At 67.7% G+C, this 26,728-nt stretch overlaps 1 protein-coding gene across 3 annotated transcripts in view; it reads right to left on the reverse strand.

Moving 5' to 3' along the window:
• Positions 1 to 25,349, reverse strand: part of WNT7B (Wnt family member 7B) — a 45,250-nt gene extending 19,901 nt beyond the window's left edge. The window contains exons 1-2 of one of the 3 annotated variants that reach the window (XM_036298461.1): positions 24,808 to 25,349; positions 2,564 to 2,786 (exon numbers count right to left, since the gene is read on the reverse strand). In XM_036298461.1, coding sequence (XP_036154354.1) covers positions 2,564 to 2,786; positions 24,808 to 24,903 — 319 coding nt within the window. In that variant the 5' untranslated portion in view covers positions 24,904 to 25,349. Of the gene's footprint in view, positions 1 to 2,559; positions 2,787 to 20,717; positions 20,840 to 24,807 lie in introns of those variants that run through there. The other 2 variants (XM_036298463.1, XM_036298462.1) reach the window with 2 other exon arrangements.
• Positions 25,350 to 26,728: the final 1,379 nt, after the last annotated feature.

The following is a 26,728-nucleotide window of genomic DNA, read 5'->3' on the forward strand; positions in this document are numbered from 1 at the left end:
AGGGAGCCACTGCAGGTTGTGGAGGGAGTCACATGGCACGGCTGGGGCTGGGTGGGAGGCAGCTGCCCGGGGAGGGCCAGAGAGGCAGGCCCCACGGTGGGCAGGGGGCAGGGGGCAGAGGTGGACAGAGGAGTAACCAGGTTACCACTGAGACGCCTGGGTGGGCTGGGCGGGGGCGGGGGGGGGGAGGCTGGATGTCGGGGGCGTAAACAGCAGGAGGCTGAGCGTGCGAGCCAGAGGCCCGTGGTCAGCTTGCTGCGCCGTCCACAGGGTGCCCCATGGGGTGGCCCCGGGGAGCGCAGACTGGAGCGGGGCCCAGGAGCGGAGACACAGAGGAAGCCAGCGAGGGGGCCCAGCCAAGGAAGAGGGGTCACTCAGCCACACAGGTCACCACGGCCTGGCCTCGAAGGGCGGGAACAAGAGGAGGTGAGGAATGGGATGGGGGTGGGCAGCTTGGCCAAAGGTTTCCCTCAGGAAGGCTCATCGAAGGGGGTCTCTGAGGCGGGCTCCCCAGAAGCAGAGCCCGAGACGCCGGGCGCTGCGGGGCTCAGGGCGTGAAGACACCGAGCAGCCACCCTGGAGGCAGGGGGCGACCCTATACCGCCCCCCCCACGCCTGCCTCAGCCCGTCCTTGGCTGTGGCTGCCCCTCCTGCAGCCAGAGCTGCGGATCCTCCCAGGCCCGCGCTGGGCCGAGGCCTGGGCTCCTAGAAGGACCAGGGAGCTGAGAGCCACGTCCTCACAGCAGGTGGCCTGGGTGGGGACAGGTCACTGGTGCGGCCAACGCCACTCCGGCCACTTAGGCGGCCATAGGCGGCCGGCGTTTACTGAGGCACCAAATGTGAATCCCCCGCCTGGGCCCGGCCCCAACAAAGAGCAGGCTCAGCGGGGCCATGTCTCTCTCACCCCATCTGGTGACCACAGCCCTCGGCCCGGCCACAGGACCACGCCCCCTGCCCGCCTGCACAGCGAGGCACCGAGGGGCTCCAGAACGGACGCAGGATCTGAACCCAGCTCCGCGAGGCAAACCTGCAGCTGCTGGCGACGGTGCAGCTGCCTGGGGCCTCGGCGGCCTCGGCTGGTTCGTGGGGTGCTCGCAGCTGCCTCACAGCCCGGAGCTCCAGGCCAGGGCCAGGCAGGAGTGGGCACCTGGCCCTGCACTGGATGGGCGGGCAGCCTCCCTCTCCCCAGCTGGCACCTGGAGGGAGGAGCTGCACTTGGGTGGTGGGGCCCCAGGGAGGGGCGGGCCGCCTTCCTGGCCGTGCCAGGTGCCACCCACAGGCTGCTCACCGCAAAGGGGCCCCTGGGGGCTCTTCCCTGCGCCACCCCAGCTCATGCCCGGTGTTCCAAGCCCTGCAGAGCTCTGGCCTGGCCCGGGTCCCAGCAGCTGTGGCGCTTGGCTCTCTGGGACCGGAAAGACACGCTGTGCCCACACGTTCCAAGGCCCACCTGTGCCCTCAGGCTGCGGTCTGAGAGCAAAGGCGCCCCTGCATGCCCGGCGCTGCACCCCAAGGTATCCCTCTCCCCATCTGACCCTCACGATGGCCGGGGTGCCCCCCCTCCCTCAGTCAGCAGCAGTTTATGGGGCACCGACTGTGTGCAGACATGAGGAGAGGCCCCGGGCCCAGCAGAAGGCCTGCTCTCTTGGAGCGCATTTTACAAATGAGGAAATGGATGCCTTCAGCAGCCCTGAGTGGCAGGAGGTCACACGGCTGGATTCTAATCCAGGTCAGACCTGGAAGTCACACTTTCCCCTCTCAGCCCCTCTCTGGGCCTCAGTCTCCTTGCCTGTGAAATGGGCACGATGGAGCCTCCAGGGCTGTGAGGACATGAGACACGGCGTGAACCGTGCAGCGGCACCACCAGCAGAGATCATGCCGCCCCTGCCTCCTGAGCCGCCCCTGCCCAGGGAAGTGGAGGAGCACCTCTCCCCCCAACCCCCAAGTCCTGACTCCACATACACACTCCTCCGTGTCCCCACACCAGTCATACCCCAGCATCCTGCGCACGTGTGATCACGTGTGATCACATTGCCCTCTGCCTGGAATCCCTTCCACTCTCGGGACCGTGGCACCACAGCTCCTGTGGGCTGGGAACCCTTCACACCAAGCCCCCGCAGCCCCACGTGGAATCCACAACTGTCACCCCATCTCCGGGAACAGCAGTGCAGACTGGGGGCTGGCGGGGAGGAGATGGAGGTCCTGGGCACACACAGCCGCCCAGCAGCAGGGCGCGCCTCCAACCACTGCCCCACACTGCCCGCCACCAGTCTGCCCAGCCCACAGCCCAGAGCGAGGACCCTCATCCACTCCCACGGGCTGGCTCCCGACAACGCCTCCCTCGTCCCAGATGTGGCAGGGTCCCTGGGGGCAGGCCCGGTCTGGGTCTCCCTGGGGTCCCGGTCCCACCCAGGCCAGGCATAGAGAAGGGCACAGGAGATGCTGTGGTGGAGTCATTGGTCAGGGGGCGGGGTCCGGCCTGGCCTTCAGGGGGGGCAGGCGGCCTGGCCCCGGCACCCGAAGCCGGGATGTCGGTGCCCGCGAGCTGGGAGGTGCCCTTACCTACTCGGAGCTCCTGCCCGAAGACCGTCTTCTCCCCGAGGGCAGAGCAGTTCCAGCGCCCGAAGCGGAACTGGTACTGGCACTCGTTGATGCCCATCTGCGCCCCCTCCCCGATCACGATGATGGCATCGGGCCGGCTCTGGCAGATGGCGCGCTGCCGCGGGGCCAACCCGGGGATCTTGTTGCAGATGATGTTGGCTCCGAGGGCCACGACGGACGACAGCGCTCTGCGGGCGGGGAGAGGGCAGGGCGAGGTGAGCCGTTGGCAGGGCCGCCCCCAGGGGCCCCGTTCCACTGACACGCACCCCTGCCCTCTCAACCTCCCAGTCGCAGGGACCAGCACGTGGCAGGACGTGGAATCCCAAGCCCCAGGCGTCAAGAGGAAGCTTGGACCCTCGGGCTTTGCGCCCATCCCCTCGGGTCTGCACACAGCTGCCCCCAGCAGCACACCCCAACTCCCAGCTGGGCCCCCGGGGTGCCTGGGCCAGGCAGGCTGCCCAGGGAGCCCCGGCTGGGAGCCAAGCCCACCACCTCCTGGCTCCAGCCGCAGGCCGTGCGTGACCTTGGGAAGGTGCTGTGCCTCTCTGAGCCTCAGTTTTCACATCCATGGAATGGGGGTATAAGACACCTGTCCCCCGGTCACCACCTCCGCCACCCAGGCTCGGACAGCAGAGGGGCAGGGCTGCTGCCACTACTCTCTCGTTTCTGGATGGCGAGGTGCCCTCAGAGAAGGAAACAGGCGCCAACGTGAATTGAGCACCTATTGTGTGCTGGGCGGGGCAGCTTGTGCTCAGAACTCAGAGCAGTCCCCTGAGGGCGCCCTGGCCAATTCTCCCGGCATCCTCGGGGAGCTGGGCCGAGACAGGAGGGCCCTGTGGGGCTCAGGCTCCTGCTCGAGCTGCTATCCGCGTGACTGTTTGTTTGATGAAGTGAAAGTCACATAACATAAAGGTAAACATTTTAAAGTTCAGCACATTCACAGTGTTGTGCAACCAGCACCTCTACAGAGCTCCCAGACGTGGCCACCCAGCCCTCAGCCGGCACTCCCGGCCCCTCCTCCAGCCCGACGCCACGGACCTGCGCCCGTTCCCGTGGCTCTGCCCGTGCGGACGCCACAGAGGGACAGGCTCGCGCGACCTGGGCCTGAGTCTGGCTCCTTTCACGGAGCTTCTCGGGGCGCTGTGTTCTCAAGGGCCGTGACCTGGTAGCAGGTGTCAGTGTTTCAAGCCTTTTTAAGGCGGAGTAACGTCCCACCGTCTGGAGAGACCACCTCCGTCCGCCCCTTTAGCACAGCTGGGCGGCCCCGCCCTCCCCGCTGGGACAGGGCTGCCCGGACCTGAGGGCCGGGTGTTTGTGCGAGTCCCTGTCTTCCGTTCTTCGGGGCTCACGCCCAGGAGTGGAATTGCTGGGCCATCGGGGAGTTTGTTTAGCTTTTGGGGAATCGCCCAGCTGTTGTCCACAGAGGCTGCGCCCGGAGGAGCAGGGACAGCTCGCTGGAGGAGGGGCGTGGCTCGGCAGAAGTGCAGGCGACAGCTGGTTTCAGTGAGGGCCAAAGGGTGGGAGCGGGGGAGCCCCGAGGGGCCCCCAAAGCGGATGCCCACGGCCCTGTCCTCTGCCACGGCCTGCAGCCCTTTCCTGGGAGCGCAGCCCGGCACCCACAGCCGCCTGGAAAGTCCCCGTGTGGCTCGAGCCCACAGCACGTGCTGGGACCCGGACGCCAGACCGACACCCAATCCCCACAGCCCGCCCGGCCCGCCCGCTAATCTGGCCCAGGCCCCCCGGTCTCCCACGGGCACAATGGGCAGCAGCGAGCGGAGGCTGGCGTGGAGGAAGCCTCTGGGCGGCGAGGCTGGGAGCGGCTGGAATCCGGGGAATTCGCCCAGAGTAACTGTAGATCCTCCGAAAACCGACCCTGGGAACTGAGACGGATGGGAACCCTGCCGGGCACCCGCCTCCAGGCCACAGGTCAGAGCTGCCTCGGATCCCCGCGCAAGCCTGCTGCCCGCCGCCCGCTGCCCGCTGCCCGCTGCCCGCTGCCCGCTCCGAGCGCCCCCGGCATAGGAACCCCTGCTGGGGCAGGCGCTGGGGCGGCCGGTCTCCTGGGGAGACTGCAGTGGGACTCGGGTGGGTGCTGGGGGATGAAACAGATCATGGTAGCCCTGGTCTTCCGCCTCCAGGCAGCCCACCCCGCCCTGCTGCCGCCAACACCCACATCAACCATGCTCTCCCGGCTCACAGCCCAGCCCCAGCGCCAGGCTCCGCTGCCTGGGACTGGGGGCTCCGGGGACCTGGCCCTGAGGACCCCACCCCCGACGCTGGTGCTGGCCCCCCGGCCTGGGGTGCCGCTGCTGGTGCCTTTGTCTGGCAGATGTTCCTTCCCTTCCAGGCCCAAGTGCAAGCCCCCCTGACGCACACCCTCCGGCCGGCTCTGAGGACTCGCACAGGGGCACGCGCCTCACCCCTGCCTCACGGCCGGGGGCCCATGCCCAGCTTCCCCGCCGTGAGGGCGGCGTCCAGTCCGAGCCGCATCTGGGGCCTCGGGGCGGCCCTGCGTCGCTGCCCACGAGTGTCTGTGAAACGGGTGGGTGAGTGAGTACATACCAAAGACTCCGTCTAAAAGAGCCGCTACAGCTCAGGAGCAGACAGACAGTCCGGTCTGAAAACAGGCGAAGGACTGGAAGAGAATTTCTCCTAAAAGATAGCCAGTGGCCAGCCGGCAGGCGGGAGGCCTGTAAACATGGCTCCCGTTGGGAAAACGCGAATCAGAGCCGCAGCCGGGACCGCGTGGCACCCGCCGGCGTGGCCTCGCTCAACGCCACGGAAAACCGCGCGCTAGTGCGGGTGTGGCGACCCCGGAACCTCGCCCTCGCTGGTGGGAGTGGGAGATGGTGAGGCCCCGGCCCTCGACTCCACTCCGCGGGACGCAGCCACAAGAGCGGAAGGTTCCAACGAGACTGTGAGCACACATGTTCACAGCAGCAATTCACAACAGCCAAAGGCGGGACCCACCCACGTGCCCGTCATCATATGAATGAATAAACACAATGTGGCCCTGGCCAGTGTGGCTAAGTGGATAGAGCATCGGCCTGCAGACCGAAGGGCCCCGGGTTCGATTCCAGTCAAGGACGCGTACCTCAGTTGCAGGCTCCTCCCCGCCCAGGCCCTAGTCAGGACGCGTGTAGGAGGCGACCAATGAATGTGTCCTCTCACATCGATGTCTCTCTCTGTCTTCCTCTCTCTCTCTCTCTCTCTCTCTCTCTCTCTCTCTCTCTCTCTCTCTAAAACCAATGGAAAAATACACTCCGGTGAGGATCAAACAAACAAACAAACAGGATGTGGCCCGCATTGCGTGGGATGGAATGCTATGCGGCCATGAAAAGGAAGGGAGTGCGGCCACGGCCACGCAGCTGCACCACGGGAACATCACATCTGTGAAAGGGGCTGGACACGAAAGGCCACATCCTGTAGCTCCGTCTGGGTGAGACGCCCGGCGAAGGTAAACCCACAGGCACAGAGGGGGATCCGTGGCTGCCAGGGGCGGGGGGTGGGGGGGAAGGGAGCGCCTGCACCATCTCATGGCGTGGTTTCCACCTGGTGTCACGAGAGACGTTCTGGAACTAGACAGAGACATGGCTGCACATCGAGGATGCGCCGGTGCCACTGGGCGTTCACTCTCACACTGTGAAAGGGGCCGATTGTATGTAACGTATCTTTAACCACAATTTTAAAAAATTCCATCTGTACACGGGATTTCTACACCCGGCCGCAGTGGGATTGGGGGGAAAGTAGAGGGGCCTTGCCCATGTGGTGCCCCACTTGTACCCACTGTATGCCTCCCTGGGGTATGGGGGGAGGCGATGAGGAGGGGGATGGGAGCCCCCAGTCACCCCCCAGGCAGTGCTAGATTACGTACGGGTGAAATATAGGCACCGCACCCAGCCGGCGTGGCTCAGTGGTTGAGCATCAACCTATGAACCAGGAGGTCACGGTTCAATTCCCGGTCAGGGCACATGTCTGGGTTGCGGGCTCCATCCCCAGTGTGGGGTGTGTAGCAGGCAGCCGATCCATGATTCTCTCTCATCATTGATGTTTCTATCTCTCTCCCTCTCCCTTCCTCTCTGAAATCAATAAAAATATATTAAATATATTTATGTGTGTGTATATATATATATACCGCACAAGAGTCACAGGAGCATGAATAATCAGATATGATTGGTAACTCAGAAATAACTTCAAATAGTCTTCCTTAGACTGTGGGGTTTCGTCCCCAACAATCTTAAATTCCCCTGCCCTGAGCCTCGGGCCTCTCCTGGCGGAGCCCTGCCATCCCCATGTCACGGGTGCCGCCTGGAGCTGGGAGAGGCCAGGGGACCCGCCGAGGCCACACAGCCAGGCCCAGAGCCCGCTCCGCTTCCAGAAGTCAGGTGGACGCAGCGCTGTGGCTCCAAGCACTGCACGTAGTAGGTGCTTTACAGACATGAGAGGTCAGCCAGGAGTGGAAGCCACGCCCCCTTGCCATCTCAGGACAGCTGACACCCTCCCCGGCTGAAGTGTTCCGGTCACTCCTGAGTTCGTCCAGGGCTGTGGACACTGTCGTTGCTGGCGTCTGAGGTGGGAGCCGTTGCTGGCCGCCCCATCACCCTCTCCCCCACAGCCCCGCGTGCCCGCGGGCTGGCCACTGCCCTCACAGGCAGGCCTGGCCCCGCCACACCCAGGACTTGCCCACACTCTTCCTTCCGCCTGGAAGGGAGGGGACGGCTGATAAGGGCCGGCTTGGCTGTCCGGAGGGAGCCATTGGCGTGGGGTGGGGATAGAAACACATCATAGCCAGATAACTGGTTCCCGGGCGGCGGCGGGCGCGGGCACACCCTGCGGTAACTGGCCTCTGGGTGAGGCGCGCTATGCCGCCCAGCATGCCGCCCGCAAGGGGACTGGCTCTCATCCCAAAGTGGGGAGGACCCTCTGGGCACCTCCCGCCCGCAGCTGCCGCTCAGGTGCCGGGAGAGGCTGGCAGGACGTCGCGAGTGGCCCGGGCACCCGGAGAGGCGGGCAGGGGCTCCTGTTTCAGTCGCTGACTTTTTCCATGGAAAATTCTGCTCTGGGCTCGTCCCCTGCACTGCTCAGGGGCCTCAGGACACGGGAGGGGACACGGCTGAACGTCCGGAAACGTCCCTCGCCCCTGGCCAGGGCCATTCGGAGGAGGGAGCGCGGAGAAGGGGTTCGGGGCCCGGCAGACAAGAAGCTCTGTCCCCTGGAGACCGGGACAGGACTCCAGTCTCGGGCCAGAGGTCGTGAGGCCAGCAGAGGGCCTGGCATGGGGCGAGCAGGGCTTCGTGCAAGGAGGGGACAAGAGGGAAGACAGATCAGCCAGAGCGTCCCCAGGGGATGAGGCGGTTCCAGTGGGGGAGGGGGAGGGGAGGCGGCCAGGCCAGGCGACAGGAGTGGCCCACAGGGCGGCCTCCGCGGTGGCATTAGCAGGCCAGCCTCCCCACCTGGGGCCGCGTGAGGAGCGTAGGCGCGGGTGCCAGCCAGCGGGGCTGGGAACCTGGCTCTGCCCCTTCTTAGCTGTGAGGCCTCAGGCAAGTTTCTCAGCCTTTGTGCCTCAGTTTCCACTTCTGTGAAATGGGAGGAAGGCGGGCCTGCTGCCTCACATTGATGTTGGAGGACACGATTCGAAGGACCAGCTCTCTGTAGCTGGCCTGTGGCCAGAGGTCAGCAGTGGGGGCCCGTCTTTACCCTCGGGGCCTGAGACTGGGGGCCCGTTGCCAACTGTCATTCCTTGAGCCATTGTGGGGACCGGGGAGCAGGTGTGTCCATCGGGGGGACTGACGCCTCCCCCGGCAGCTCTGGAGCCAGCGGGGCCCACGTCACGCTGCACCCCACGCCTGGACCAGCTCCCGACCCGCATCTCGCTCTGGACGGAGTCCACACCCCAAGGAGCTGAGTCTCTGTTACCAGAGCCATGCATGCGTGTCCGGCACAAGCGGGGAGCCGCCCTGCAGGGTCCGCCCCAGGAGAACAACAGATACACGGTGACACGTTCACACCGTGGTGACAGGTCCACATGAGTGACATGTGTCCACGTGGGTGACCCTCCCAGACACGCTGAACCAATGAAGCCAGACAGGACAGGCTGCGGACCGGGCCCAGCTCCCCTCGAGACAGAAGTCCCCATGGATGAGAGGCCCCCCTGGGAGGGGCCGGAGCCTGCTGAGTTCCGGAATGTTCTCTGTCCCCGCTGGTAATGGTCACACAGGTGCCCACTGAGGGAAGCAGGCACCCCCTGTCCTCTCGCGATGTCTGCACCCACCTCGTGTAGGTTGCACCTCAACAAGAAGGTCGAGGCTGCAACACACAGGCACAGGCCAGCAGAACAAGGCGGGGATGCAACGCCAAGGTTTCCTACAAAAAGACGCTTTCGAAATGCGACATGAACGTTAAAAATCATTGCCACGAGCCTCCCCTGTGTGTGCCTGGCCTAGGGGCTCCCCTGCAGGAGTGCAACCCGAACCCAGGCTCTCAGACACCCCGGGGATCAAAAGGCCTCCCCGGCTGGTCTGCTGAGGGCTGGCCGCCTGCCCACAGAGGTAGCCCGCCCGTCCCCCAGGCTCTTGGCTCTGTGAACCCTGAGTAAAAGGGACGGGCTGCTCAGTGGCTCCCGGGGTGAGGAGGAGGATGGAGACAGCAGAGCCTGGGGGCGGGGGGCCTTCACAGGTGGGGTTGACAGGCTGCGCCTTGCCCAGCCCTCAGGGCCCGTGGCTGAACTGCCCACCTGCTGGCGTCCCCTTCCCCAAGGCCCTGGCAGCGCCTGGGAGGCGACAGCTCTGGGCTCTGGCTAAGACCACCCCTGCCAAGGCCCCGCTCGGGGCTCCTCGGGCAGTACCCGCCCCCACCATCCTTGGGAAGAGCATCCGTGCCACGGCGCCGTCAGGGACCTGAGGCCCAGAGCGGGGCCGGGTCGGGGAGCCAGCGTCTCAGCTGCATCCAGGATCGAGCCATTCTGTGCCCCATCTCTGCAGGGGGTGCCCCGGCCTCATTCAGGAGGTCACCACTCTCCCAGCCTGTCCCAGCAGCCGGGAGTCTAACCTGAATTCCTCGTGCTGCTCAGCACTCAGCAGCTAGGACAGAGCGCTGGAGTCCGGGCTAAGAGGAGAGGCAAGCAGCCCTGGCCGGTGTGGCTCAGTGGGCAGCGCGCCAGCCCAGGCACGGGAGGGTCGAGGGTCTGATTCCCAGTCAAGGGCACGTAGCTGGGTGCAGGCTCGTTCCCCAACCCCGTTGGGGTGGGTGCGGGAAACATCTGTTTCACATTGACGTTTCTCCCTCCCTCCCTCCCACTCACTCTCTCTAAACATCAATGGAAGAAATATCCCCCGGTGAGGATCGACAGCAACAACAACAAATAATAATAATAACAACAACAATAACAGGAGTCATGTGCGTCCCTCACAATAGGAACCGGACGTCCCGAGAGGCCCAGCCACCTGCCAAGTAGCTCAGAAGGGAGCGGAGAGCGGGGGCTGGGACCACACCTTCTGCCCAGGCTGGTCAGCGCCTCGTCACCCCGTCCCTGACCTCAAAGATTGTCAAGGGGTGGGGGGCACTGGTCCATCTGGAGAGCCAGGTCCCCCGCTGGTGCCCGGAAGCAGGGGCTGCACTCGGGGCCCAGCTGCATTGGGGGCCCTTCCGGGGGCTCCTGAAGGAGGCAGAGTCCCTCGCGCCCAGGGCTGAGTAGTGGACACTTCCTCCAAGGGCCGGCCCAGGGAGGCGGGTCCCTCTCACCCCCACTGTGTGCTGTGCGGGCGGGTCCTCCTGGAACAACTGAATGAATGGCCGACAGGCAGGCCTAGGAGCAGAACGAGGCGACACCTCAGCCCCATCTGCTGGGAGAGCTGCTGGAGACGCTCCAGAGGTCGCTCGGGGAGCAGGACGGCCAGCGAGGCCACCTCAGGGGGTCGGGCTGGCGGGCAGGTGACTGGTTGGCCCTCTGGCCGCCCCACCTTCACTGTGGTCAGTAAAAAGGCCGCTTTCATCCCCACTTCCCACGGGGTGGAGGGGACGTTTCCCACAACGGCCCGCTTCCAGCTGTGGGAGGTGAGCAGGTGACGGGGTCATGGGGTCAAGCTGCCCCAGGTTCCCTTGGTGGGCACCGACCATTGAGCATTGGGCCCAGCATTGCCAGGGACGGGACAAGCTGTGCCATTCTGTGTCGAAGCCAGAGGAGGAGGTGTCCCTGCCAGCCAGGACCTGACAGGAGCCTCCCAGGCCGGGAGCCATGGGATCCGCCCGCAGGGCTTAAATCCATGGGCACAGACGGGCCGCCCTGTCGCCAGGAGGCCGCAGAGCCGGCACCGCCACCACAGACTGCGGGACAGAGCTGACGCGGGCGGCCTTCCTGGCCCGCGCCCTCTGCCCTCTCTCTGGACTGAGCACCAGCTCCTGTGGCCCCCAGTGCGGGGGGGAAGAGGAGAAGGGAGGTCCTGAGGCCAGGGCCAGGCAGCACCCTGAGGGGGAGGAGGTTCCCATTCTTCTTGGAGCCTGACCTCGATGCACCCTCTGGGCCTCAACACCCCAGACCCTTCCCCTGGACTGGGAGGGGCCCCTGGGGCACCTGCCGCCATCCCTCCTCCCCATCCCCAGGGGCAGCCCACCAGCCCCCTGCCCTCTGGGCCGCACCGCCCACGCCCAGCCTGCCCTCTCCACCCAGCAGGACAGTGGCTGGGGCCATGGGGTCGGCCAGGCTGGCCGCAGCACACTCCTCATCGCTCCCTCCTGCCACAGCGCTGGGCGGCAGATCGCAGGGCCCCCGGCTGACCGACGGCTGACGGTCCTCCCAGAGCCCACTCTCCCGCAGGGACCCTCCTCGGAGGCCCCGGGGCGGAGGACCCTGTGCTGGATCCCTCGCGCTTCTCTGCGCATCACTTGGGGCCCGGGCTGTCCACCCACCTGCTGTGGGCTCCCAGGTCAGGGATCCCCCCCATGGCCCAGCACCCAGCTGGGCTCGGAGCTGGCCTTGGACGTGAGCCCCACCCCAACCCCAGCTGCTGGTGAGAGGGGGGCACGCTGGCCAAGTTGGGGCCCAGGCCCAGCCTCCTTCCGGCCCCCACCCCTGGCGCCGGCCGCTGCCCCCGCTCTTCCAGCCCACGCTCTGCCCCGGGAGCTGTGCAATCCTTCCTCCTGGGCATCCTCGGGCGAAATATTTGAGGAATGTTCTAATCATCCGCATCAGCCGGGGAGGCCAGCGGTCCACTCGTCCAGGAAGTGCTCGCAGTCCCGGAGGCGGCACCTGCCCGCCCCCGCCACTTCCTGCCGCGCCCGCGCCCGCGCCCGCAGGTGCAGGGCTGCCCCGCAGGTGGGCCCGCCGGCCGCGTGGGGAGAAGCCTGTCTCCCAGGCCTGGGTCGTGCAGCGGACCCCCAGCCCGGTCACAGAGTCAGAGCCAGAATGGGGGAGCGGGGGTCCCCGCAACCGCCTCTGTGGAATGAGCAGGAGAGAAGGGACAGAAGGGGTGCGAGGGCCCAGGCGCTCACGCCCGTCCCGTGTCTGGACCCCCGAGTGCGCTCCTCTGCCGCCCCCCGCCCCGGGGCTCGAGGCCCAGCTCTGTGGGGCGCGGGCGCGGGGACATCTCAGTGGTCGGGAAGGCCACGCGAGGCCGTTGCGAGCAAGTCTCGGTTTTCTCCTCTGATAACAGGGACCCATCAGCCCTCTGTAGGCAAATGGCGGCTCCCTTCACCGGCCTGGGCCCTGCAGGGGGGGGCGGGGGGGGACGCGGACGTGAGTACGGACGGCAGGCCTGGCCACAGCCCGCCCCGGCCATCAGCCTGTCCCCTCACCTGCCCAGACCCAGGCCTCGCTTTCGGGGGAGGAACAGGTCAGAAGGCCCACCTCGCTGCCCGCCGGTCTCACCTCCGCCCCCGCGGCTCTTCAGAAGGGGCTCCAGAGGAGGAAACAGGCTGAGGGCACACCCGGCCACGGGCACGGGGTGGCGGGCAGGGACGAGGGTGTCCCTAGAGGAGGCACAGAGAGGCCTGGAGGCAGGAAGAGGTGCCACTGGGCCTGTTTCCCATCTGCATAGTGAGCGGCTGAGGCGGCCACCTAGGTACCGAGCTGTATTCCACAGTCTGGCCTGGGGTCCTGCGTGCGAGTTCTGCTCTGCCGCTGACTCTCACTGGCCCCTCCGGGCCTCCGTTTGCCCATCTGTCCATGGGCAGAACCCCCCGGCCGCAGGCGGGGTCTCCTGCCCGCAGGCTCCCTGGCGGCTCCGCCCGCCACAGCCTTTCCGGGCCACTGCCCTCCCTCCCTCAGCTCCGCTCAGCTCGCTGCCCGCAGTGTTCCCGGGGAAGGGAGCGGAGCGTCCGCCCGTCCCTCCCGCGCCTCCCCTCAGAGCTGGCACGCCTGGCCTGGCACCTGGGACTCTGCCCTGGAGAGAACCAGGCAGGCTGGGCAAAAGCAGGCCGTGAGCAGGGGGCGTGGGCGGGCTGAGGCGGCTGGAGAGGGGCGAGCAGGGCCAGGGGTCCCCCACTCCAGGAGCAGCCCCAGCTGCTAAACCTGTGGAGTCAGAGCCTCACTCATCACTGTGAGCCCGAGACATTGACCCTGACCTCAGAAACTTCCGGACCTCTGCTGGGCGTCCAGGGCCCATCGTGAATGCCCGGGTTCAGGCCTCGTGGACCTACAACTCCCCCTGCGGAGCCAGGCAAAGCTCCAGGCCCGGCTTCGCACTCCTGTCCCCACTCCCAGCCCGGATGCGGCTCTACCGGCTCCCGCAGGGGCTGCTGAGGGCTGGGAGTCAGCGCCCCTGCCCGCAGGCCTGGCCGCTCTGCCTGACCGGGGCTGGGCCCTAGACCTCCCCCTGGCCTATGCCCGGCCTTTCTCCTTGTCCCCAGGCACAGAAGGGCCACTGTGACCCCAGCCCTGGCCCTGGTGCCCGGACCTGTGGGACATGGGGCGCCTCGCAGGCCTGGGTGGCCAGGATGGCCAGCCTGCAGCCTTAGGACAGACTCTGGACGACACGAGGGAGGGACAGGAGGGAAGACACGGGCAGGACCCTGGCCCACGGGCACTTCTCGGGCCGCCCAGGACTTGCCACCCTGGCTGCTCGGGCCATGGTCTGAGGCGGGTTTGGGGGCCGGGCCCCTGCAGGCAGCGGATGGCGAGCAGCCACCTCCGCGTCGCCCGCAGGGTGGCCATGAACTGGAGGGTCCCCCACCAGGCACAGATGAAGGCGGGGCTTGCATGGGCCAAGCAGTGCTCAGAGCAGAGTATGAGCCCACCCCCCGCCCCCACCACAGGCCTGCACCCCCCAACCCCCCCTCAGCGCTATGGGCTTTTCCTTCTGAGAATTTCTGAGCCCCCAGGGCCTCCCCAGCCAACTGTGTTATCTTGGATGCCTTGCGGGGCAGGGCGCTCACCACCTCAGGGGCAGCCTGCTCCACCCTGGGCACCCGGTGTGACCACCTGAACCACGTGGTGAGCGCTTAATGAGGCAGCACCTTCTGAACACCGCCCCCCCCCCACACACACACACTCAGCCACGCGCCCCCCCGCCCCCGCCCCAGCCCCCAGTTGGAGGCGAGGTGCAGTGTCTGGTCCAAGGCCAGGCAACCACCTGGCAGGGGTTCGGCATCACTGCCAAGGGCAGGGCAGCCCTGGGCCTTCCCCGCTTCCTGCTTCCTCAGCGCTCATTCTCCCAGCGCTGGCGGCCCTCCCGCCCCTCCCCCTGCGGGAATCTCTGCCCTGGAAGGAAGGCAGGGAGGCGAGCCAGGGGTCGCTCTGGGCTCCCGCTCAGCCTTGGCCGCAAACCCTGGCTCGCAGCACCTCTCTGGGAGGGGCCGGGAACCACCCCGTGGGGGCCGCACCCTGGGGGCAGGGAGCCCCCTGCAAGGCCCTGGCCTGGGGCAGGAGCTGGACAATGAGGAGGACTTCCCAGCAGTCACCACACCTCGCCCCCTGCGTGGCTCCCGGAGCTGATGGGAAGGAAAAAGGAAGCGAGGGACCCAGCGCCCACCCCGCATGCTCAGGGCTGTCGCCTGGAGTAAGGCCTTGCTCATCAGCGCTTGGGGGGGCGGGGGTCAGAGAGATCTCACAGCCCTCAGCCCAGCTCCTGCTTGGCTGAAGCCCCCTCCCTCTGAGCCCCGCCCAGGAGCACCCCTCCCTGTCCCCAGGATAAAGCTGCCCATCGTGCCCTGACTAAAAGCTTCCCTCCCTCGGCCCCCAGGCCCAGGGCACCTGCCCCCCACCACCCGCCCTCACCTCCCACCGCCCACCCCACTCTAACTGGCTGCGGCCCAGCCCCGCCACCCAGCCCTCTGCCAGGAACGCCATCCTTCTCTCCAGCACTGTCTTTTTTTTTTTTTAATATGTTTTTATTGATGTCAGAGAGGAAGGGAGAGGGAGAGAGAGAGAAACATCCACGATGAGAGAGAATCATGGACCGGCTGCCTCCTGCACGTGCCCCACTGGGGATGGAGCCCGCAACCCGGGCCTGTGCCCTGACCGGGAATCGAACCCTGACCTCCTGGTTCATAGGTGGGCGCTCAACCCCGGAGCCATGCGACCGGCCGGCACATTCTTTAGGAGCAGGTCAGAGGTCACCTTCCAGGAGAGGGTGAGGGCCCTGCTGTGGGAAGGAAGGCGGGGCTGCCAGTCCCACCGGCGAGCTCTGCCCATGGCGTCACCTGGCACAGGGGCCGCTGCGAGGCCGCTCCCGGCCCGGCCTCCCGCAGGGGAGTACAGACCGGTCTGCAGTCGGGCCGGGGCAGGTCAGGCAGGTAGCCGCTCCGGCGGATCCCACTCAGAGGGGCCTTTAATGTTTTACCATCCGGACAGCGTGAGCCCGTCTCAGCTCCGACCTGGGCGCCCGGCAGTACAGCGTCTGCTCCCGGGAGGTCAGCTGAGCCGCCACCACCCTTCCGGGCCCTTCCTCCCGGAGGAGCAGGACCTTCAGTGCAAGGAGCACCTCTGACCTGGAGGCAGAGCGGGCGGGGAGCGGGGACAGCAGGGACAGCAGTGCATTGTGGGGGGCGGGTCCGGAAAGTGAGGGCCCATGGGTGTCATGGGGACGGGAGCCGGGAAGGCTAAGGGCTCTTCCAGGCCAGCTGATGGCCGGAGCTGCTTGCTGGGCGGGCGGCGGGCAGGCTCAGGGATCCCTCCTCCTGTTCCCTCCCGTGGCCACTGCCCAGTGACAGTGTCTGCCCCTCACAGCCCCGACAGCCCTTCCCGGCGCCCCAAGGCCTCAGCGGCCACCTGCCCTGTGCTGGGCTCTGCACCTGAGGCTACGGACCCGCCTCGGGGCTCAGCAACCTTCTCCGTGGAGCGGACCCAGCACCTGCATGGCTGCTGGCGTGGAGGCCCAGTGAGGAAGGGCTGTCTTCCCGGCCTCACTCCTACATCGCTTGCATGCCTCCAGGGCCAGAGAGCTCACCACCTCTATTCCAACAGCTGGGCTGGCTGGAGCCTCAGGCCCCCACTGAGGGGTGAGGATGCCCTGGTCGGGGCAGGACTGGGAGGGGGCCTACGCCAGGAGCAGTTCTGTGATGGAGACAGGGGAGATAGAGAAAGGGTAGAGGGAGCGCACCTGTGCCCACCCCCACCCCGCCGGCCAGCCCAAGGGGAGGCCCCAGCCCCGCGCCAGGGAAGGAGGACAAACGGTGGTTTTGTCCTTGGCCAGCGGGCGGCCTGCACCACACAATGACCCTTTCATCAGGCTGAGGGAGCCCTGGGCCGGGGTTTCATCTGACAAGGGAGGGCGCCCAGCCTGTCCCCTTGCTGGGGGGTGGGGGTGAGCCCTATGCAAGTTGGACCCAGGGCCATGAAGAATGGAGGCCTCCGGGGAGCCAGCCGAAGCCCCTCCAACCTCCCCGGGAGAGAGGCAGAGCGCCGAGGGACGGGCCACAGGCGGCACCCAGAGGGCTCGCTCTGGGCCCCCCCAATCCTGAGCTGACGAAAGGTCTGAGTCCCACGGCCAAGACCTCCATCTCCTCCCCTCCCCTCCCTGCCACACCCTCTACCCAGAGCATCAGCCCAGATCCCCAGCTGGGGCTCTTGGCTCCCCACAGGCTGCATGAGGCTCTGGAACAGGGTGGGGGGGAGGGGGCGGGTGGGACTTGCTGGCCTATGTCCCCGTGCCCCCAGGGGAGCCCACAGGGCCCCACACAGCACCTCCCTCCATGGTGACCTCCTCCACCAGCACCTCCACCAGCTGCCAGACCTCCCCTGAGGCCCCAAATCCGGGCTCCTCTCTCTGTTGGACCCCCTAGGGGACATTTCCTCAAAGGCTGCTCCCCTGGGCTCTAGGTGTCCCCAGGAGAGGGCCTCTCTGTTGGACTCCGGCACACAGTCTGACTCCCTCCACCAAATGCTGCGAGGTGCTCTCAAGACAGTAAGTTGTTCCTTCTAAGGTTCTCTCTCATGGTCCTGTTTAGTCTGGGCAGCTCCTGCCCATCCTTCCAATCTCAGTCTTGGTGTCACCTCCTCCAGGAAGCCCTCCGAGATACCCTTGAGAGTTCATCACTCTCCTCTGAACAAACACACTCCTAAGAGCTGGGAATGAGCCCGCCTCCTGAGTGCTCACTGTACACGCAGGAGCCGCTGAGCACATCCCTGCATTGGCTTGCTGGGTTCTCACACCCATTCTTGGAGGTTTGAGTCCCCGAGGTCCCCTCTGTATAGAGGACACAGCCGAGGCTCCAGGACACCCAGGCAGTACGTGGAGGAATGGGGATGGGATCTGGGTTGCCACCTGGCCCCTGGGCCTCCTAAGGACTCACGGGAAACCTGACTAGAAAAGGGGCCACTCTCCTACGGCCTCAGCACAGCTCAGAGCGCCCCCCCCCCCGCCCCCCCGCAGTGCACCCTCCCCACACACAGAGGTCACCCTCCCCTCCAGAGCACACTGCGCCCCCTAACTAGCGCTTGGTGATTCTCACATGTCAGTCGCTTCCTGGGGTTCTCTCTGGTTTGTACACCTGAGCCAGGGTCCCTGGGGTGCTAAGATTTTGTCAGTCCCCTGGCTCTAACCCCTGCGCGCACACCCACCCTCTCCAGCGCTGCTCTCGTTTTCAGACCCTCGGGCACGTGGGCCCGACCTGAGGGTGCGAAGGAGAGTGACGGACAAGGAGACCGCGGCCCAGAGAGGCCTGTGGGCCGGGCCAGGGCCCACAGCTCCTCCTGTCCCTCCTGTTGACCAGCCAACGGCCGGGAGCTCTCCTCCCAGGGCGACCTGTCCCACCTCAGCGGTGGCCCCATTCTGCCCCCACGTGGGCTGTGATGCCGCGGAGGGGACCTGATTCACCCCCCGCCCAGGGTCATGCCCACAGGGCTTCGGGGGCTGCGGTGGACACCACCACCAAAGCCACGGCGGCGGTGGAGCCAGGAAGAGGCCAGCCTGGGCTGGGCCGTGGCGAGGCCCCCACCCCCCACAGCCAGGTGGTCGGTGAGTAACCGCCCTGTCACTCGTGACTCACTCCGCTCCCCGGAGCAGGCGGTCACCACGAGGCTGCTACCGGAAGACCTGGGGGGTCACTGCAGCCAACCCCCACATCTGGGAGCGGGCGGCCCGGGCCGGAAGGACCTGCCCAGCACAGAAAGTCAGCTTGGTCCTGGCATCAGGCCTCCACCAGGCCCCCATCCCAGCTGACCTGGCACCACAGCATCCTCTTGGCCTGCGGCCCCCCACCTGCCCACCCCTGGCCCTCGCTGACCCGCCAGCCCCGGGAGCTTCTGCTCTGCCCGGAGAGGAGGGCGTGGTTGGCCAGAGCCGCCCCTCACAAGCGCATCTGGCCCAGCTCAGCACCAGGCCTGGGGGGAGGGGTCAGGCCCTTCCAGGCCAGCACACCCGTCGGACCCTATCAGCACAGGGGCCAGGCATGCATCTGGGATTCGCTGTGCACACCACAGGCCAGGACAGGGAGCTGGGAGAGCAGCCAGAGGAAGGGCAGGATCAGTTGTCCGCCAGTGTGCGACCCCAGCTACGGGATGCCTTCTGGAAACTTCTCTGGAGAAGAAAGAAGCCTCTGCCCAAGGCCCCTCCTGCCCTGGGCATCCTCAGATCCCGCAGGGCCCAGCTCCCCAAGCGTTCCCTTGACCCCAGTTCTCCGAGCGCATTGGCACTGGCCGGCTCACCTGCCCGCAGGCATCAGCTCAGCCTCCCATCCTCACCACCCGCACTGCACTCCCCTTGCTGGGCCCTGCTCCCACCCTGGCATCACCGCATAAACCAGGCTGTGCCCACCCAAACCGGGCAGGGATGCCCGGAGATGCTCCAGCCCCTGCCCCCCTCCTGGGAACATCTTGAGCTCCTCTCTGCCCAGGAAAGGCCGGCTCAGCACTTTCTCCCCCGGGGCTGGGACTGCAGCTCCCGCTGGGTTGGCGGCTGGGCCAGGCGGGCTGCTGAAGGCAGGGCAGGGGCCAGTGCCCACTCCAGACCCCAGCGGTGGCCCAGGAACACTTGGGAAAGCGGTCGCTGTAGGAGAATTCTGCCAACCAAGCTGGCAGCGCACACCGTGGCCACTGCAGACCCGGATTTGGGGGCCAAACCCCAAGGAAAGCCCGGGGTCTGCGGAGGTAAACCGGCATCACCTGCCCCACAGCCCTCAGCTGCTGCCGGGCTCCGCCCCCACCAGCTCCTTCTCTCGGAACCTCACTGCAAACCAGCCCAGGAGTCCGGGTCCCCACCCTGCACACCTCCCGTCACCCCACCTCAGCCAGCTGGCTCCAGAGCGCAGCTGCGGGTGCAGATGTGAGGCTGGGTGCCCGGTTCTGGGGGGCGAGGCTGCTGACCGCCACCTCCGACCTCGGGGACCCCGGGTGGGGGCCCAGGCCGCTGGGCTGATCCATTTCCTGGGAGCCGCGCCAGCAGCAGGGCTCTTCCCGAGCCGAGTCCCCCGCCGCTCAGGCGGTCCCCACCCGCCCCGCGCCGCCCGGGGCAGCCCGCTCCCCCGCCCCCGGCGATGCCACCGCAGCCGGCTGCTCGCCGGCCTGGAGCGCTCCGCGCCCGGACCTTGTAATTATGTCCCACAGCCCGGCAAACCGCGGGCCTCGCAGCATCTGGCTGTGGTTGCGAACTTTTGTTTCAAGATGCGCGACTATTTATAGAAGGAAAACTGGTAGGATAGTAATTTCCTAGGAGCTGGAGGAGGAATTGGCTGTGTCGCTATTAAAAGGGGGTGGGGGCGCGGCCATTTATTAGAGCTGCGGCCGCGTGGGGGGAGGGGAGGCGCAGGAGCGGGAAGGCCGCGGTAGGCGACCCCGGACGTGGCCCGCGTGTAAAGGAGGGGGAGGGGGAGGGGAGGGGAGGGAGGCCGGGCGGGAGGGAGAGCTGGCTCTGAGGTTTAATCAGTAGCATCCAGCTTAAATTCCCCCAAACGGCGGTTCCATAAATCAAACTTCTTTTTAAATCGGAGGCCAGAGCATATGCGTCCCATTAGGAACCCAGCGAAGCCACCGCTGCGCCAACGTGCCCCTCGGCTCCCTGGGCCGGGCCGGGCCCTGCCTAGAGCTGCCCGGAGCCGGGCGATCGCTGGCCCGGCCGATGCACAGGCGCGCCCACGCTCCGCGCCGCTGCCCGGGCCGGGACCCCGGGGCACACCCGGGTGAGAGCCGCGCGCGCACTCTGCTCCCCCTCACCCCCAGGTGAGGAGCGGGCCGGGCCGGGCCAGGCGGAAGGCGCGAGACACCGCAGACTCCAGGGCAACTTGGATGCTCTCAGCCTGGAGGGGAGCGGCGTGCACGTGTGCGCCCTTGTTCCGCGGGGGGCGGGGGCGTGCGTGGGACCCTCTCAAATGTGGCCCCACAGTGTGGGCCGCGTGGGCTTATATGGGGAGGGGACAGCGCTGGTCCAGGACTCAGCTGGGCGCGCAGGGCATCTCCGCCCCGCCCCAGAGCCCTCCGGCCTTCGCGCCCGGTGCCTGCAGCCTGGCCGTGGGGGATAATCCCCTCTCGGAAGCCACCTTTGCTCGAACCCAAACCACCCCGTCTCCGCCAAAGCCCTCCGCCCCGCCCCGCCCTCCACCTCGGGGGCTTAGGCAGCCAGGCGACCCAATGCCCCCCGGCTTTTGCGCGCGCTGGACACCGGCGCCCCGCCCAGGACCTCCCAGCCTCGTTCCCTCCCGGGGCTCCCGCACTCCAGGCTGAGCAGTCCCCGCCCGCCGCCCCGTGCACTCACAGGTAGCTGCCGCTGGACAGGAGGAGGAAGATCTGCGGGCAGTACACGGAGAGCAGCGCGCTGCGCGGCGACAGCAGCCGCATGGTGGGCCGGCGCTCCCGGCGGGCTGGGCAGGCCCCGCGGGCAGGGCGCCTGGGCCAGCGGAGGCCGGGGTCTCCAGGGCCCTCCCCGAGGAAGGGCGGCGGCGGCGGGCGCTAGGGACCCTGGCGTGCGGGTCCCGGCGCAATGGTCGCCGGTGCCCCGCCGCCAGGGCTGCGCATCGCCCTGGGGCTGGAGCGCGGGGAGGGGGTGGGGCCGGCAGGGGACACCGGGGAGCCTCAGCCGCCGAGACTGGACCTCCGTCCGTGGATCCGTCGGAACCGGCTCTGTCACTCGCTCTGCCTCACGTCTCCAAGTCCCCGAGGCACGCAGCTGCCATTGGCCGGGCTGCCCCTACATCCGCCTCCTCCGCGGGCGGGTGTTTTAAAGGGGAGGCTGACCCGAGCGCGCGGCGGGAGCCGCCCCCAGGGCTTGCCCAAACCGCCTTGGCTGGGACCCCTTCCCCGCAACTGGGGCGAGCCACAGGGCTCTGGCTGGGCCGGAGGGTGCACCTGGGGGGGCGCGCCGCGGGGTGACCGCGCGGGGGCGTCCGCTCCCCGGGGCTGCGCTGGGCAGTGTGTGCTGTGTGCATGTGCCTGCATGTGCCTGTGCGCCGGCAGGGGCGTGGGCGCGTCCCGGAGGGCGCAGGTGTGTGCACACAGATGCACTGTGTGTGCTGCGCCTCTGCCTGCGCGCCCTTCACTTTGGTGAGCCTGGCTGTGGGTCGCAGGCCCTCACTGCTCTGGCCAACCAGGCCCAGCCTGGCAGGGCTCACCTGTGCACATGCGCACTGCTGTCTGCAGGGCCGGCCTCTGGGTCTCTTGGGAGAGGCTGACAGTGGGAACGCACCCCCAACAGGTGCACAGAGCCCCCAGCTCTGGCTCCGCCGCCCCCCCCCCACACACTCACACACACTCCTTTTGCTGTCTCTTGAGGGGCTGATTGCAGGAAGAGTGGGACACACTTTCCTGAACAATCCTTCTTCCAGTGATTTTTTTTAAGCCCAGAAACACGGGTTGAGTTCCACCTGCTATTGTCTGTGGAGCGTGGCTACACCTCAGTGTTTCTCTAGATGCAGTGTAGCCCCTCTAAGCTGGGGCAAAGGCTTAAAGCAGGCGAGGTGACCCGAAAACAGAGGCCTCAGCAACATGGCGGGGGTGGATTTTGGGGATCCAGTCGCCTCCGTCTCTCCCTCTGCGGAGACACACCCAGCACCAGGAGGGGGGCTGCCTCTCCTCTCCATTCTTCCGGGTCCAGGGCTCTCAGGCCCCTTTGCCTCTCCGGCCCCAAGGCCAGGCGGCAGGCCTGGAGCAGGGCTGGTCTTGGGACTTCATGACCCTGGTTCCCGGGGACAGAGGGGACCTCAGGCTACAGCGGGTCCTCCGGGCCCTGGCTTGGCCTCTTCGGGGCTGGAGCTCAGGGCCGCTCAGTACCCAGCTGAGAAATGGTGACTCCCTAAGGCCGATGGCTTCAGAATTGTGCAAACCCAAGGCACAGCTGGCCTTGGGACTCCAATCCCAAGGGATTGAGGGCCTAGTTCTCCATCCCTGCTGGTCTGGGAGCCCTCCCAGGGGCTGAGACCCGCGCTGGCTGAGGGCGGGGGGGGGGGGGGGTACTGTGTGTGCACAGTTGTGGGCAGGCAGGGTGTGATCACGGAATATCCCAACACATACCACCTCTCACCTGGGGCCCACTCCTCCGATTCTGAGGCCCCAGAAGTGCTGTGGAGGCGCCCCAGGGGTCTGTAGTGGCTGTGAGGTCTCGGGCATTAACAATAAGAAATGCTGGGCCAGTGTGAGGGGACACCCCCCCAATCCCACACAAAGGGCCCCAGGACTAACCTTCACAGCACCCAGGAAAGGAGGCGCTACTGTCACCCCATTTTTAAGATGAGGGCAGGTGGGCCGGGCAGTTAAAGAGCTCAGCCAAGGCCACTGGAGGAGGGGTGTAGGGGGCACTGCCCACCCAAACCACCTCAGTGCACAGGGCTCCCAGGTCATTTAACCCCTGAGGTGACAGGGGTCCTCCTCCTCCCCCTCTTTCCTCTCCCCTCCCCCCCAAGATCAAGGAGGGGAGGGGAGCTGGTGGCAGGGGCTGAGCCCCCCTTGGACCCTTAGTGGATCCCACAGTGCCTCTGGGTCTCCCTGCTCTCCAGGAAGGAGAGTGTGTGCTTTGGGGGGCACCCGGGAGGATGTTCCACTCCAGGCTCCTTGATGGGAGCGGAGGGCAGGGCCTGAGCCCGGGCCGCTCTCTGGACCCGCTCTCTCTGCACGCCCAGCGGCTGTCGCGTGCCTGGGTGCACAGGCCGGTCTCCCAGGCCCGCTCTCCCTACCCCCGCACTGGCCACCACCGCGGTCAGATGGCCGAGCACAGTCCTGTTTGCAGGGGGGCAGAAGGTTCATGGCATGGGGGTTGGGGCAGGAGGCTCATGGCGGGGCAGGAGGCTCATGGCAGGGCAGGAGGTGGGGGGGCAGCCCTGGGAGCCCAGGCTGGGCACTGAGAGTGGGGGGGGGGGGGCGCACAGAGCCCTCCCTGGGAGCGGTTCTCAGGGCTCCCATGGGGGAATGGGTGCTGGGAAGGGTGCTCCTCGGAGGCCAGAGCCAGCTCCCGTCCCAGCTGGGTCCCTTACTCTCCTGGGCAAGTGGCTTGGCCTCCTCGCTGGGTGTCCGAGTCCTTAAACACAGGAGTCAGGGCACTGACCTCCAGGGAGGGCACCCTGGTGCTGCGCAGCGGGCTGCAGGGGGCCTCATTAGGGTGCCCATTCCTTTGGGGGGCACAGGAAGAGTAACTGCAGGGGCTGCTGGAGAGTCCAGAAAACGGTCTCCCTCCCCCCTCATCCCCCCAGCAGGCTCCCTGCGCGAACCTGCACCTCCATAAACAAACAGCCCGGGACGGAGCCTCCACGCAAACCCGGGAACAACACGCGGCCAGGCGAGGCCGGGCCAGGGCTTCCCTCCTGCCCTCACCCGCCTCAGTTTCTCCAGCTGTGAGACGCCGGAGGGGGCCGTGGACCGAGGTTCTCCCCCCACGGGGAAGCCGCGTCTCCGCCGGCACCTGGCTGGGCGCTCCCTCCGGCTGCTCGCGGGCTTTGCCCACCGCCGGGACCGCCTGCCTGGGGCTGCCCGCGGCGCACAGTAGGCGCGCTGGGAGCGGCGGGGTGCGGGGCCGTGGGCGCCCCGGCGAGCGCACCGCTCCCCCCCCCCCCCCTTCGAGCGAGGCCGAGACAGATTCTGTCTAAAGGAGATCGCGGCTCAACAGGTAAGGACTCGGCTGGGTTCAGGAATGTGGAAATACGACTCGGAGCAGCTACTGCTGCGAGCGCGGCCCGCCGGGCGCCCGCCCGCCCGCCCGCCGGGCCGCTCGAGGGGGAGCGCGGCGAGAGGGGGCCGGGCCGAGGGCCCCGGGAGGGCGGGGGCGCGGAGCCCGGACCGAGCCCGAGGCGGCCCCGGCGGCCCATCCCGAGCCAGCCGGACGAGTTGTCAAGGTAATTTCAACACGTCCGGGTGATGGATAGAGACGAAGGGCCGTGGCGGGTGCACCGGCCTGCGCGCTCGCGGGCGGGGTACGCGCCCCCCCGCGCTCTGGGGCCTCCCCAACCGCCCGACCCCCCCGCCCCCCGCCCCGGCGCGCCCTCCGGGCGGCGAGCGCTCGGCCCGGGCTCAGCGCCCAGCGCAGCCCGGGGGAGGGAAGGCGCGTCCCACCCCCGGGGCCTGGAGCCCAAACAGGTGAAAGTACGCGCCGGGCACGCTCGCCGCTACCCGCCAGCCTGCCCGCGGCCGCCGAGCGCCTGCTCCTCCCGCAGCCCCGGGCTGGGCGCCCTCGGAGGACCCTCCGCTCAGGGGTTCGGCTGCGTCCTGGCTCGGCGGCGGCGAGGAGCCAGCACCCAGGCCAGCCGGGATCCCGGAGAGCCGCCCAGGCCCCCGCCGGTCCCGACGTTCCCGCGGGAGACCCTGGAGGCGGCTCCTGCGGCGGCCCGACCCCCGGCCGCGGCCCGGCCCACGGCGTTACTCACCCGAGCTTCACGTAGAGGACGCCAAAGCAGAGAAACACGTAAAAAATCCACTTGCGAAAGTTTCTGTGCATGATCCAGGGCGGGGGGCTGCGCCATAAACAGCGGCGGCGGAGGGGACGCGGCGGCGGCGGGCGGGCGGGGGCTGGCGGACCGCGCTCAGCCGGCGCTGCGGCTCCGGCGGCGGGCGAGGCGCGGGCACTGGGCGCGCGCTGCCACCATGGTGAGCGGGGCGCCGCCGCCGGGGCCGGGGAGTGACCGAGGCTCGGGGCGCAACCTCGCCGCCCCACTGAGCGACCGCGGAGCCCCACGAGCGCCGGCGGGGACCCGGGCCGAGCCCGAGCGCGGCGGCTGGGCGGGCGCTGCCTGTCCTGGGCGCAGCCGCCTGGGGCCGTGCGCGCCTCGCCGAGCGCCTCGGCGGCCAATGTGTCCGCACTTGTCGGCCTCCCCAGGTGACTCGCGGCCCCGGCAAACGAGCTGCGAGGGAGCGAGCGCGCCCCAGGTAGGAGGACCCGCCTCCCGCCCGCCCTCCTCGCTCGCTGCGCGCTCTCTCTCCCTCGCTCCCCGTCTCTCCCCTCCCTTTTCTCCTCCCTCCCCCGTGACACACAGACGCATCCACCCCCCCACCCCCTCCCCAGGCCGGCTCCCTCCCGACTGTCCTCCTGGGACGGGGCTGGGGGAGGGAGATTGGGTGCGAGGGGGGGGGGCGGGGGAGGGCGCGGCTCGGAAGAGACACCTGCGCAGGGGCTGGCCGGCCTCTTCGCCTGCGGGGTGGGGGTGGGGTGGGGGCCGGGAATGGTCAGTACAGATCGTGGAGGCCACTCAGCCTCCAGTTTCTGGTGGGGGAGGGAGAGACCACCCAGCCACACCTTGGTCCTGGCGCTCCCCCTCCCCCAGCACGGGGTCCTCGGGGCCACACCCTTCGCCAGCAGCGCGGCCTCCCGGCAGACCTGGATCCCAGCCCCCCCGCCAGCACCTGTCAGCACTGCTACCGCCCGGCCCAGACGGGAAGGGACGGCCGGTGGGCCAGATGCAGGGGGAGGCTCAGATGACCTGCGGGAGCCCTTCTACTAAGTAGTCCATGATAGAGACAATTGGAGGACAGCGGGGCACTTCCCAGACTTTGAGGGGAGCTCCAGCCTTCGGGGGTCCCTGCCTCCCCTCCCCAGCCCCCGGCCCCTATCGTCTTTTTGGTCCCCTGTGCTGGGCTGGAGAGCGGGAGGTCAGACCCGCCGGCCGGGGCCTCACACACCTGGGCCCAGGGGAGTGAGTGGGCGCCAGGCCCGCAGGCCCAATGAGCTGAAGCCCTGGCTGTTGGGGGTGGCAGGGACAGCGACCAGGAGCCTAACCTCGGGCCTGGCTGGGCCCCTCTCCTGCTCCCGGGCGAGTGGATGGAGCTGGGGAGAGCTTAGGCCCCTAGGACCAACTGGGACCCAGACTCGCCAGCGTGGGAGTATTGGGGGAGGGGGTGCAGTCACCCTTGGCCCCACCCAGCCGAGCTCAGGCAGGGACCAGGAGCTCAGAGCCGCCCTCCCCCGCCCCCTGCAGTCCCCCTCGACCCCCGGCCCCTGATCCCCTCTTAATCCTTCAAATCCCCTGAACCTTTGCCATGACCCGGGCGTGGCCGTTCGGGCCCCTCGATCGGAGGGGGGCCTGCAGCTGTGCTGAGCCGGGAGGACGCCGTGTTCCCAGGCGCATGGAGTTGGAGACAATCACAGGCAGGGAAACTGAGGCACAGAAATACGTGAAATGACCGTAGCAGCCTCACCTCCGAGTGCCCCCTGCGCAACAGAAGGCTGAACTCTGGAGACTGGAGGGTCAGGGCCGAGCCCTGGGCCCGCAGCTGCAGAGGGTCGGCGCGGGTAGGAGCGTCGGAGGAGCTCGGAGCCGCGGGCCGATGCTGCCACCTGGCGGCCACTCAGGC

The sequence above is a fragment of the Myotis myotis genome, unplaced genomic scaffold (assembly GCF_014108235.1).
Source record: "Myotis myotis isolate mMyoMyo1 unplaced genomic scaffold, mMyoMyo1.p scaffold_m19_p_3, whole genome shotgun sequence".
NCBI classification, from domain to species: domain Eukaryota; kingdom Metazoa; phylum Chordata; class Mammalia; order Chiroptera; family Vespertilionidae; genus Myotis; species Myotis myotis.